Source organism: Phyllostomus hastatus, unplaced genomic scaffold, assembly GCF_019186645.2.
Source record: "Phyllostomus hastatus isolate PE091 unplaced genomic scaffold, TTU_PhHast_1.1 phas_scaffold_1674, whole genome shotgun sequence".
Classification (NCBI taxonomy): Eukaryota; Metazoa; Chordata; class Mammalia; order Chiroptera; family Phyllostomidae; genus Phyllostomus; species Phyllostomus hastatus.
Window position 1 is genome coordinate 1,881,426 of NW_025334011.1, and position 14,788 is coordinate 1,896,213.

The following is a 14,788-nucleotide window of genomic DNA, read 5'->3' on the forward strand; positions in this document are numbered from 1 at the left end:
ATCCCCAGGCATAGGCTGAGAGGCCTTGAAAAGGGGGGAGGAAGAGAAGGGATAGAAACCATTGGACAGTAGGATTGCTGTACCAAAACACAAAGCAACTCAATGTTCAATTTCTGGAGGTCAAATAAGATTTTTCAGGAGAAAAGAGATTTGTAAGTGAGGCTGCCTGGAGAGAGAAATGATTTTCTAAATCCTCTTAACTCTCATATACTATATACCAACACTAGGCCTTGAGATGGGAACATAAAGATCTTTTTCATTTGTTTGTTTTTCCTCCTATGAGGGAAAATTCAAGCCATCACAAGTCTTAGTGATGAGGCAGGAGGAGTGAGGAAAAAGCACTTAATTAGAAGGAAAAGGCAAACTTGGCTGTTTTGATCTTGGACTGCTTCTGGGATGAGGGAGACAAACAGCAACCAGGAGACAGTGGTTCTGATTTCTTCCCAGTTCCCTTCAAGGCCACTTCTCAGAAGAGGAGGACATGGAATTAAAACACACAGATCTTGGAGGACCTCCAAGGAAAAGCCTTTTGTCATGAACTATTCTGAGGACTCTGAAAGAACAACACCTCAAGGGCTGCTAGCATGTTAATCGCATCAGTCTGGTGGCAGCTGAGGAAGCCATGACTCCCCTTGGTTCCTGTGCTACAGGAACAGCAATATCTGAGTTTCCTTGGGAGCCTGTCAGAGCTGCTAACCCAAGACCAACATGGTCCCACAACAATAGCTGTGGGTGGATCACGTGGGCTGGGTGCACAGGGTTCCTAGCCAGAACTCAGGGTGGTCTGCTGCACCAGTGAAAGCTGACTCGAGTCCAGCTGAAAGAGACCTGCAGTGAACGCCAGCAGGGCTAGCAGCAGCCAGGCAAACAAGAGATATCAGCCCGGCGGGACCTCCTTAGCCAGCCAAAGAAGCCCATGTACTGGTTAACATATAAAACACACGTACAAAAGCAAAACAAGATGCATTCCACATAGTAGGATAGCTGGGTTTTTTTCTCCTCTGTTTTGTATTTGTTTTTTTTTATTTGTTTTCTCCATGAATATTTGTAAAGAATGGCTTTGTGCTACAATGTAGTAAGTCCATTAATAAAAGGAAGGTCCATGTTCATAAATTTTACCACTTAGAATAAATTCTTGGCTTCCCATTTACCTAATTTCTACTCAGAATACAAAATGTGAAGTTCATTTAAAGTATTTGAGTTGTTTTATCAAAGTTGTCAGAAGGTCACAAGAAAGAAGACACAGGAGCAATGCTCTGTGTATGCTTTGGGTTGAGGTTTGAGTTGCAATATAACTGGGAAAGATAAAAAACTCAAACAATTGGGGTTTTATTCATGAATACAAATCTGAGTGATTATTATAATGACTATTTTGCCCCATGCCCATTCTTCAAATCTATAAAAATAATCCTAGGGTATACCACAAATGTTCACTAATAATTTCTCTAAGTCTGAGATGACAGAAGTTAGGACATTTCTTCAAAAGTTTAAGAGAAAGAGTACTAGGTGAGTGATGGAAAGATACCCAGAAGAACTCAGATGAGAGCAACCCTACAGATGCTTCTGTTGGCTTTTCAGATGTTGGGTTGTCACAGACAAGAGAAGGATGTTGAAGGAGACTAAAACAACATATCTAGCCTGGCTAATGTAATTATACCCCCTTTAAACACAAATAGGGAGGTGCATTTACTACACCTAGCAGTGATTTCCACTCAGACATGCCCCAGACTAAAAAGCTAAGCCTGGCTCATGGGATGAGAAATGACGATGTTTATTTGCAAAATTCCTATATTGGCTTTTTTTATTAAGTATATTTTATTGATTATGCTATTATAGTTGTCTCAGTTTTCCCCCTTTGTCCCCCTCTGCCTGGTACCCCCATTCACTTGAGCAATACCACCCTCAGTTTGGGTCCCTGTGTTGTACATGAGTTCTTTGCCTTCTCCATTTCCAATACTATTCTTGACACTCCCCTGTCTATTTTGTACTTACCAATTATGCTTCCCTATACCTATTCTCCCATTCTCCACACACACCCCCCGCTTGTAACCCTCCATGTGATCTCCAATTCTAGCATTGTTTTTGATCTAGTTGCTTGTACAGTATTTGTTTTTTTAGATTCCATTTTTGATAGTTGTGATAGTTGTGATTTTACTGTTTATAGTTTTGATATTCTTCTTTTTCTTGGATAAGTCCCTTTAACATTTCATATGACAAGGGATTGGTGATGATGAACTCCTTTAGCTTTACCTTGTTTGGGAGGCACTTTATCTATACTTCAATTCTAAATGATAGCTTTTCTGGATAGAGTACCCTTGGTTGTAGGCCCTTGCTTTGCATTTCTGAATACTTCTTGCCAGTCCCTTCTTGCCTACAAGGCTTCCCTTGAGAAGCTGATAGTCATATGGGAACTCCTTTGTAGATAACTCTCTTTGTCTCTCTTGCTACTTTTAAGATTCTCTTTATTCTTTGGCATTTTAATTATGAGTATGTCTTGGTGTGGTCTTCTTTGGGTCCAACTTGTTTGGAACTCTCTGAGCTTCCTGAACTTGGATGTCTATTTCCATCACCAAATTGGGGAAATTTTATGTCATATTTTTTCAAATAAGTTTTCAATTTCTTGCTCTTCCTCTTCTCCTTCTGGCACACCTATGATTCAGATGTTGGCACATTTAAAGTTGTCCCAGAAATGCCTAAGTCTCTCCTCATATTTTTGAATTTTTGTTTCTTCTTTCTGTTCTGGTTGAATGTTTATTTCTTCCTTTTGATCAAAATTATTGATTTGAATATTGGCTTTCTTCCATCCACTTTTGGTTCTTTATGTATTTTTCTTTATTTCACTGTGTATAGTCATGATTTCTTCCTTTATTTTGTGGCTGTACTCAAAAGTCACTTCTGTGAGCCTCCTGATCACCAGTGTTTTAAACTCTGCATCTAAAAGGTTAGCTATCTCCATGTTACTTAATTCTTTTTCTGGGGTTTTGATTCATTCTTTCATTTGGGCCATATTTATTTGTGTCCTCAATTTGGCAGCCTCCCTGTGTTTCTATGTATTAGGCAAAGATGCTTTGACTCCCTGTGTGAACACACCTGTTACATTGTAAAGGGGTGGGGCCTTAGGTATTGGCAGGGCAGTTGCAACCCAATTCCCTGCTTTGTGGCACTGTATGTGGGGGAGGGGTCATAGAGGGAACAATGCTGTTTGCTCAGCTCTTGCCCCATTTCCTGTCATTTCCTCTACTTCCTGTAAGCAACTGGCACCCACCTAGCTGCTGCTCTGGTGATGATTCCCAGAATGGATAGTTTTGTGTATGTTCTAAGAGCCTGTGGGCACATTAAATGGACTCTCTTGAGACTGGCAGTTTTTTCCACCACCCATACACCCACTGGATTTTACAGCTGGAGGTTATGAGGCTTTATTTCCCCAGCCCTGGAACCCCAGATGATGTGCATCTAGCCTGGGGCTGGGATCACTTGCTCTCCAGTTGTCCTTCCCAGTTTTTATCCACCAAACAAGCATGTGGGACCACCCATTCCACTGGCCCAGTGATCACCTCTCCACACTACACCGTGTCCTGTCCACCATTCCTACCTGTGTGAATAAATGTTTCTTCTTTAAATCCTGATTGTCAGACTTCCATACAGTTTGACTTTAGGGCATTTCTGGTTGTTTTTTTTTTGTTTTGTTTTTAGATTGGTTGTTATCCTTTTATGGTTGTGTGAGGAGGCAACGTGAACCTACCTATGCCTCCATCTTGGCCAGAAGTTGCCAGCTTTTTTTATATGTCATCCAAAACTGGGAATGAAAAAACTTAAAAGCTGTTTTAATTCCCTAATTTCTTCTTATTAGAAGGCATTTTATTAGTACAGGTATCATGGCACAAGACATAAACAGAACCTGTTTTTATCATCCACTTTTCTCACCAAAAGGGCATTAGATATTGATTTTATTTTTTATTTTTAGCACATGGAGTAAGACTTGATAAAACATGAAAACAAAAACTGTCAAAGTGCTGAGAGAGAGAGGACTGAAGATAGAAAACAAAAGTTTTAGTACCTCAGACACATTATTCTTCAAATTTAAAGAACACACAACAATTTGTGAAGCACACTAGAGAGAAAGAAAACCTTCCACAGGAATTGGCTAAAAAACACCTAGAATTAAAGGCTGTCCTTCAGACAAGAATACACACAAAGGCTGGTATTTTTGGTATTGTTTTTTGGTATTGTTAATCAGAGCTCTGAAATGATGAACAAATATCTCAACCCAAAGGCAAATAATACATTAATGTGGGGGGCATATAAGTGGTTCCCATAGCTGTGAATGATGAAAAACAAAAAATAATTTGAACTAATATCTCATTCAGACATGTCCAAGATTTTTTCCAGATACATAGTAAGGTACTGGAAAATGTTATAGGAATGATATAGGATCATTCCTAAAACAATTTTTTTCTTTTAATTTTTTAAATCCTCACCAGGGGATATGTCCATTAATTTTTAGAGACGGGGGGGATGGACAGCAAGAGGGAGAGGAGGGAGGGAGAAAAGGAGGGAGGGAGGGAGGGAGGGAGGGAAGGAGGGGAGAGAGAGAGAGAGAAAAACATCAATGTGAGTGAAATATCGACCAGCTGGTTTCCATATGTGCCCTGAATGTGGGTCAAACCCGCATCCTAGGTATGTGCCCCAACTGGGAACCAACCCTGCAACACTTTGGTGCACAGGATGACATTCCAACCAATTTAGCCAACCAGCCAGGGCCCTAAAACAAATCTTTTTATTATATACAAAGCCCCAATTTCAAGAACTTTCATTAAGAATTTTTAAATTTAGATATGTAAAGCAAATAAATTGCAGCTGAAAATCTGAGTAAAATTTCTAGTACCTAGAAAGAATAAAACCAAATGTTCAGCTCCCTTGCAGAATCCTGTATTAAAGCAGCATTTATTTTGACTTAAGTGCAGCTCTTACATTTTAATTGACAGAGCCCATAATCTAACTTAAAACAATTTTCAAATAAAAATATTATTTTATACTACACTTATTTTTTCCCATTATTACATTTTTCTTTAATGTCACTAAATTCCACCCCATCTACCAGAAAGATGACTTGCAGGGAGACAGGGATAAAAAGGAAGAAAGAAAGGATTGAGAAAAACACACCTGAATCTTCCATAGGCAGTCAAGGGGACCACAAGGGGGCAAATACTGTGCCAAATATTGGTTTGGCCAAAAAGCCCATGTGTTTTTTTTTTCCATAAAATAAAAGACATGTTTTTCATTTTTACCAATAACTTTAATGATTTGGACATTTTGAGTATGCTGGCTATCTCCCGCTATTGGTTTCTAGTAGGTAGAGGCCAGGGGTGCTGGTAAACATCTTCCAGTGTATAAGACAGCCCCACAGCAAAGAATTAATTACTTGGCCAAAATGTCCATAGTACCAAGTAACTTCATAAACCACTTTTGACATGTTTGACCAGCCACAGCACCTTCTCCACCCACTGAAGAAATCTTTTTTTGTGTTTAGGTGCTTTCTTACTTTTCTTGAAATAATAAAATATAATATACCAAAAATGATGCTTATGTCCTTCCATCTTCAATATTAAAATGGCTGCACAAGAATTCACCAATTTTGATGTTTTTTAAAATGCACTCTGATATGACAGCTGTCATGATACAATCTAACAAAATTGTTTTAAATGATGTTAATATGGGAAAAACTAAATGAACTTTTTGGGCAACCCACTATGAAATGAAGATGATCAGGGGTGAATAACACTGATCATCATAAACAAATGTTATATTTAAAGTTAGTAACTGATGGGCCATTAGAGAAAAGAAAACATTCAATGACAGAAAAATAAAGTCTACTTTACAGCAAATTATTTTCTTTAAAATGTCAACCACATTAGTTAGAAATAGTGAAACAGAAGATTAGTAAACCTCCAGAAATATTCAAATACTTTACACACTGCACACGAAAGTCTATAAGTTCTACATGAAGAAGAAAAAATAGTATAGGCTTTAAAATGTGTTTAAGCAGGTACATTTGGCAAGAGCACCCTCAACATGTACTTAATATTTTGCTTAAAATGGGGTCTATCCTTCCTAAGCAAAATCAGTTGGCATGAATAAAACCAAACACTAAAATTATATTTTGATAATAACATCTATTTTATATTTAGAAAAAATAAATGCATTTTGATTACTAACACAATGTCTTTGTGGTATGTATTTCTCCCTCATGAGTCAACTGATATATAGTTGACCCTTAAACAAACCACAGGTTTGACCTGCACAGGTCATTTACTTAGATTGTTTCAATAAATATGTATAATACCATAAATGTATTTTCCTTATGATTTTAATAATGTTTTCTTTTATGTAGCTTACTTTATTGTAAGAATAAAGAAGACATAGAACATAGAAAGTATGTGCTAATCAACTGTTTATATTATTGTTAAAGCTTCCAATCGACAGCAGGCTATTAGTAATGTTCTGGGGGGAGTCAAAAATTATACCCATATTTTTGACTGCATGGGGGTCAGTGCCCCTAACCTCTGTGTTATTCAAGGGTCAACTGTAGTTACTTCTGGATAGGTAATCATTTATTTTAAGAGTCAAGATCTGGATTAAATTATCTGAATTAGCTTTCTTCCCTAGTAGATATTAACTGCTTTCAATTGCACTTGAATTTCCCAGATATATTTAAAATCTTCCAGTTCTTTTTCCATTAATGCCACATCAATAATTAAATAGTAATGCATCAGCTCTGAATTCTCAATATGATTTGTGTCTTTCCATTTCCTTATTAGAAAACAATATGTATTCTATTTCATAAGGAAATTCCTTTTATTGAACCTATTCATGAAAGCATAGGACAGACCCAGTAAGACATTTTAATAAAAAGAAAGAAAGTGTTACCCTCATATTTCACATCTGAAAGCTCTTTAACTATCACTCTGCTTCTGGATTACTTTATGTAATAATTCTATCTTTAATGCCCTTCATTTTTATAAAAATTGTTTTAAACACCTAAATGTAGAAAACCTAACTGAAAAGAAATTTTATAAATATGATTAGTATTTCCATATGAATCCTAGGGTACTAGCTTGATGGATGGCTGACCCTCAGATTATAAACTAAATTACACTGCTGTGAAATGTTATCATTTAACATCTACCTAAAAGAATGGTTGCTACTTGATAGATCTCAATGATTTAGATATATCATGTTCCACACTGCATTTAATTTAAAAAATCTGCTAAAATTAATTTCTCTTGTTTGATGTGTGTGAGAGAGAGAATGAGAAGAGAGAGAGAGCACACATGTGTATTGCAAAGCTCATCAATGTTTCTCTTTGATCAAGGCATAGGTCATGAGAACTGGCAATTACAAAGGGTTATAGCACCTATTGACATGTCTGCAAATTCAAGGAAAGACTCTATGCCTAGGAAGCTCCTAGCATCACTAAATGAAGGAATAGTCTTCCCATTATCCTAATTCTTGTTTCATAGTTTCATTCCCCAGCAACCAGGAGCAACTTGCAAATCATTTCAGACTTGTACATGTTTCCCACCTGGGACAAAGGCTCCTTCACAGTGCCATGACAACCATACCAGCGTCCCAAGCACTTGGGTTCACGCAGGAAAATGAAAATTCTGAAAGGAAGCTACGAGATAAAGGCTTTCTCTTCCTTGTTTCCCACTGGCAGGAAGTAATTACAAAAATTACTTTAACACAAAGCTTCCAGAGAATGAATAGTTTGCAATTTGAAGGGAGAAGGCTAAGGGCCTAAGGATTAAATAAAAAACAGTAAAAGCAAATGATGTTATACGAGTACAGGCTCGCCCCCCCCCCAAAAAAAATCTCTTAAGGGAATATGTACATTGTCATTAATAAGAAAAATGACATTCAGTTTGCATTCAGTAAAGTGAAATAGCTTAGGGTTCTTGAGTGTAGGAGAAGCATATTTTTGTTTTATATTTAGTTCTTGCTTTCCTAAGGACATAACGTCCTCCTCCCCTATAGTGATAGGGAGCAAACATCTTTCATGAGCTTCCAATTCTGTGCATTGTACACCTTCTGATTCTCAGTGAGACAGAGTTGAGGATGAGAAAGTAGAAGGCAAGCAGAGACATTCCAAGCATCCACAAGCCAAGAGCTTTCACCTGACTCCAAAGCTAACCCTTACCCATGTCTACTATAACACGTATGTAACGCCATTCATGCACTGAATCTGGGACATTATTATAAAAATATACTATGCATTTCTTCACTCATTATTACAATTTATCTTCAAAGTCAGTATGTCCAAATTAATTCTGACTTGTCATCCTCCATCAAGCTTATTTGTATTTCTCATAACAAATACCCAATTTCTGGAAAGAAAATTCTCTGGTCTTCCAGATTAGAAGTCCAAGTCATCCTGGATCACTCTCTTTCTCTCCAACCGTAACATCTACTCCAACAAATTACCCCATCAATTTTACTTCAATCTCAACCCAATCTGACTCCTCTCTACCTTCTACTCACCTAGTTCAGATCATAATTATTTTTTAATTTAGAACACTTGCAACCACCTACAGACTTGAAATGAATGGCAGTTCTCTTGCTAAGCTGACAAAGCAAGAAATGCAGCCAGGCAATTACTGTGACAACTAGCAAAATGCAGAATATTTCATTACAGGGGCGCTACTGATGAAATGGTAGGGTCAAAAGTGCCTTGCTTAGCTCCAAACCCCTCTTGATGACTTGTTGTCACAGAAATTTGTGAAGACCATGGCCCTCAAATGCTTTTCTTTCTAAATAAATCTTATGTATTTTCCTCTTTATATAACTTTTAAGGAAAAACCTCATGTGTCCCCTAAAATAACATTCCTGAACTGATCCAGAAAAAGTGCTATTTTATACTATACTAGAGTTTTCACTTATAAATCAATATGCTTTTCTATTCCTAGAATCTGTTCAATTTTACATTTTCAAATGAAGGAATAAGGTATAAAAATATATTCTTAATTTTCAGTAGTATTTAGTCCATGTAATAGCTTGGCTCTTAGTCCTGTGACCTAGAAGTGAAAAAAAATTAAACTTATAGTATGGTGCACTTAAATTCTGAACCTGAATCTCTTTTTACCCTGGGAAAAGATTAACACCTCTACAATATTTGATATATGGTTACAATTTAAGATTCTGAAAAGGGTGTAAACTGATATCACCAGTAAATCAGTTCAATCAGAAATTCATACATAAGAAAATGAAAATTGTTAAGCTCATTCTAGGGTTTATCATGGAACATTCTAAGGGAACTGAATGTTTTTATTTTGGATCAAGTTTCAAGGCAATTGAGAATTAACAAAGGAGCCCCTTTTGCTTTCACCCATGACCACTGAGAATCTTTCCAAAATGTACTACTCTCACTTGTGGAATACTTCTACCATGAGGAAATCCTCTCTATTCGAGTGAAAAACTCAAAACAGTCTGTGTCTACATTATAAGTTTATGTTGATTTTGATGCTATAAGCTTTTCTGTAATTTAAAAAATTAATGTCTCAAATCACCTTAATCCTACTCAATTCTTTTATGCTAACATTACTATGACTACTAAATTATTTTCCCTAGCATTGAAAAAGACAATAGGTATTAAACATATTCTTTCTCACAATTTTTTATTTCAAGAAAAAAATAATCTCCTCTCCTTCCTTATAAATACAAGACTAATGGAAAGGACCAGGTCTGATATTTACAGAAACAGACACCACCAGGGGTGGAAATGGAGCAATAGGACACAGCTGTGTGAAACTAGGTAGGACAGATGGCACACACAGGAAGAAAGTCATAGAGACTAATCTGGTCTCTGGCCCTCTAATACAATCTCGTAACAAGTGGGCTCTGCTTTCCTAAAAGATATTTAACCATTGCCTCAAAAGAGATATTACATGTGATTAACATATAACAACCAAAACTATAGAAAAAGCACTGTATCCTACTATCTACCCTTTGACCAGTCTTCTGACTTAAAATTATATTTTTAAAACATGAAAATATAAGTGAGAATTAACAGTAATGTATTCACATGACAAGCAATGTCTAACTATTCAATTTTAACAAAACTCCTAACATGTAAATATTTTGCACAAAACAATTAATACTAATAATCAATAACAAAAACACATCCAGCATTGACCAAGTACCTGTTATTGATGAGGGCTACATTAAGCAATTTGCATATATCATTTCTAATACTTATTGTAATTGTGCAATATATTTTAACTGTATTCACAGATAAACTCAGAAAGGTATTAATCCAAGGCAAACAGAACAACTTCACATTGTAGAGCAACTACTTACACCTGCCTCCTTGACTACAGTGTCCTCTCTTTTTCTACATCGCAGTGACCCTCTAAGATAGGCACATGTCTCAGAGTGCGGCATCTGTTAGTACAGACCTTTTGTTTCAAACCAGAAATTTTTCAAAAAATGTTCAGGTCATATTTATTTTAAATTTATTTTAAATTTTATGAGTACATGAGAACAGCATATTAAAGGAAGCTGGTGGCATTGAAAATCAAAATAATAACTAGGTAGTAACTCAGTCCAGGAGACAGATAATTGTTCAGTTGAGAAGATTACTTATATCTTTGGTATCTCCCAAGGGGAAATTTCCATTATCTTTATTCAGAAAATTGGCCTGGCAATTAAATGTAGACTTTTGAGATGTGGTTTAAAAACACGCACACAGATTCCCAATTTTCCTTTCTTTTTTATAAAGGAAACTCTTACACCCAATTTTATACTCAAGAATATCTGTTTAATGCCAAGTTACTTTCAGGTTTTATTAAAACAAAAATAGAAAATATTCATGTGCCGTAATTTAACTTGACTTAAGCAGTCCAAACTACTTTGAAATAAAATTCAACAGACGTATTCAACTCATTGTATCCTCCACATGTAAAAAGTTTTAGAAAATAGACCTTCAATTAAAATAGTATACTTATTTTCAAATATATCCATCACACTGGTCTTAAAATATAACTCATCACTATGTCAATATATGTATTTTAAATGTTTTAAAATAATATTAATAAAGCATAATTTAGATACTTCTAGAAAGCACAAATATTTTCAAATTTTAATGTAAGCTAGAGAAATTATATTTTCAATGTGAAACTTTTAAAAGAAATCATAAATAACAACCATACTAGGGATCTAATAATGCCCTGCAATAAGATAATGCCTATAACACCTATATGCATTTTTTAAAAAGCAGGCCATATTTCGGGTTTTATAAATACTAAGGTTGGCAAAGGTAGGTTTACAGTTGTGAGTACACAAAACACAAGAGTTTATTCTTGTATTATTATTGATTAATTATTGTATTATTTTCCATATGAACGACAGTAAATCTACTTCTGCCAACCCCTGTATAAACCTCTTTTGCTACCTCCACATTATACAAAAGCACACTGACAATCACATTCTCTTGATTGATGAGAGAGTTGTTTTCATCATATCTTAAAATGATGGTTAATGATTAAGCCCAGTTAAGATGCCCACCTCTGTCGTAGAAGTCCCTGGACATGTCTACGGGAGCCTGTTCCACTGCTGATCTCTTGTAGACAATGTGAATCCTCCCTTTTTCTTCCTCCATCTGTTTCCCTCTCTCCAAAGGTTCAATGAAATACTCGTCATCATCACTTTTTATCATGCCAGCCTAGAGAAAGAGTAAAATGCGTTAATTTTTAAAAGAAATATTTATCATCTTTACCTTATGAGAACTTTTTTTTTAATGGTAAGATTATAATTTGTAAAAGCTAATGCTTTTTCTTTCCATTTTTGGCTACAAATTTTAAGTGTTTAAGGTATTATGAGATATTAGTAATTCACAGGAGGTATAAATTCATGTGTGACAAGAATAAAAATTAGCCCTGGCTGGCGTAGCTCAGTGGATTGAGCGCGGGCTGTGAACCAAAGTGTCGCAGGTTTGATTCCCAGTCAGGGCACATGACTGGGTTGCAGGCCACGGCCCCCAGCAACCACACAATGGTGCTTCTCTCTCTCTCTCTCTTTCTCCCTCCCTTCCCTCTCTAAAAATGAATAAATAAAATCTTTAAAAAAAAATAAAAATTCATTTAAGGCCGAATAAGAACTTTACATAGGGTACAAATGAGAAAATCATACAAAGTATACATTTTGTCAGACTGCAAAAGAAGTGCATTTATATATTCTACTTGGTATTTTATCTCTCAAAGAAATCTTACGCAGCACGTGAACTCCAGAAATATCTCTGGTTTCCCATAACAACTCATGATGGAGCTTCTGTCCATGCATGTTAATGGACTGTTTTTTTAACACATTTACATCTTCCTCCCACACCACTATGGTATGAAATGAATGAGTTCCATAATGCACTCAGCACATAAACTTACTTTTGCCTTTAAATACCCTTTTCATGCTTCATTTAAAACTCCAAATTTCCAGTGCTATTATTTGAAAAACTCATATTTGTTCTATTTTTTTAAATTTAATTGTTGTTCAAGTACAGTTTTTTGTCCTTTACTCCCATTCCAGCCCACCTCCCCAGTCCTCCCCACCTTCTTCCCATTTCCACTCCCCCGCCTCTAGTTTCTGTCAATGTGTCTTATATACTTGTTCCTGTAAACCCTTCCCCTTTTCCCCTGAAATTCCCTCTCCTCTCCCCTCTGGTCATTGTCAGCCTGTTCTCTATCTTAATCTAACCTCGTGATTTTGTATATCTTGTTTTCTTTTAAATTTTCATCCTTTCACACTAAAAAGGTTATTCTTACAATCAGTCCCTTCCACCTCTCTATTTAGTGTCTTTTTCTGAGTTTCATCTTTTGTTTATTTAGGAAATTCCAGGGCTATATTTAGTATGATAGCAGAAGAGAAATGATGGTTTTGTTTGAAATTTGTTCTCAACCACCACGTCTACGTTATAGGCCAATATTTACAGCTCATTTATCTTTTTAAAGGTCATAAACTAATATGTATGTTCACTTAAATGTCAGTGTATTTATCTGAAAACAAACTTGAATAGTGTGTTAGTATGGGAACTGTAATTATTTTAAAGAATATATCAGATCGAGAAATTAGTCATATTTTTCTTCTGAGGCTCTTAGTCTGTTTTCAAAGGTCACTGGCCTTTATGCAACACAGTGGGGGAGGGGAGCTTCTTGTCCATTCTAATTCATGTTGGTCTAATGTCTCTACCACTATGTAACAAGCAACACAGAAATGAAAGGTGGGTAACACCTTACCAAATAACATTTGTTTTCAGTAAATACACCTCTGACCGTGGCTTTTCTATTCCATTAAAATCTGTCCCCTCCTTTCCATTCTGACTTCTACCACCAGCTACATAAGCACGATCCCCTCCATCCCCTGTGTAAGCTTCACAGGGAAGTCTTCCCAGCCATGGTGTCTCCAGATGCCAGTTCTACACCCACCCAGACGCTGTGCATATGCAAACAGCCCTTGAACCCATGGGGTCATGTCTTGCAAGAAAATATCACCAGAGCCTTTTCACCATGGTCAGTCCTTACGATCTTAAAGGAACTTCTGGGCTGAACTAAAAAGAACATTGAGCGGGTGGGCATTCAACAGTACACTGATCTTCCAAACACAAACTCCAATATTTGGAGTCGTCCTCGCATCTGGTCAATTACTTTTCCCTGTACTGTGAAGTTCAGTGTTCTCACAAGTTGTCTGATTGCACCTTTACCCTTCGGAGTTGCTTTTCCAAACAATGGATTCATCTCCTCTACAAATAAGTTTTCAACATTCGTTTCATGCTTTCCAAATGTCATTTTTATTTTATGCATTGGTGTCATATTCTTACACATCTTCTCACCAGTAATTTCTACATCACTGGTTTTGCTTTTCTCAGGTATGGATGGGTTAATAATGTTCAGAAAACACATCCAAACTAAGTACAAATGCAGTAAACATATAATATGTTAACAAACAGACCAAATAAAAGGCTGAAATGTCTAGTCTCATCACTAACACCATCTGTTGGTGTCAGGCAGTGTTAACTGGCTTTATCTTGGAAACACAGTTCTGTTGATATACATATATTTAATGTTATAAGTTGAAGTTCCTTAGCATAACGACTTCTATATCCTTCTTTATTCCAGTCTTCTATGTCCCAAATCCATGCAGTCACTATGTCTTGTAGTTTCTTACATTCTTCTCCCATTCTTATATTTTCACAGCCACTTTCTTAGGTACAGGCCTCAGTGGTGCTCATTTGGACTACAGAAACTGTCTCCTATCTTGAGACTCTCCATAGACCATAATGATGCTCCCAGACAAATGCCTAACTCTGGATGAACATAGCGGTCACTGAAGCACTTGGCTACTCTGAGCAATGAGCAATGGCTATTGGGGACACTGGAAAGTGATAGGGTGGGCAGTGAAGATTAGCCCTCATGCTTTTAAAATATATTTATTCATACACAGGTTCCATGATGCTACTTTTCCCACTAGACCACAGGTAAAACAAAATTTAACACACCTAAACCTCTCCCTTAGAAGGCAATGAATATGTAAGCCAGGTTGAGGCAATATCATTGGCAAGGCAAAGGCTGGGTTATGTGACCTCCAATAATTTCATGGACAAAAAATGTGACAGTCTACCCTTTTATTCACTAATTTAAACAAAGTTAATGAACAGTTCTGTACTAGACACCATGGTAAATAAAAATTCTCAAAGACATGGTTTGTTTGCCCTCCAGTTCTAGTCAAATAAATAAAAGATATACAG

At 36.4% G+C, this 14,788-nt stretch overlaps 1 protein-coding gene across 1 annotated transcript in view; it reads right to left on the bottom strand.

Moving 5' to 3' along the window:
• ADAMTS3 (ADAM metallopeptidase with thrombospondin type 1 motif 3) overlaps positions 1–14,788 on the bottom strand; it is a 232,634-nt gene that overhangs the window by 104,463 nt on the left and 113,383 nt on the right. The window contains exon 4 of the mRNA XM_045858021.1: positions 11,560–11,716. Within this exon, the coding sequence (XP_045713977.1) occupies positions 11,560–11,716 (157 nt within the window). The remainder of the gene's footprint in view (positions 1–11,559; positions 11,717–14,788) is intronic.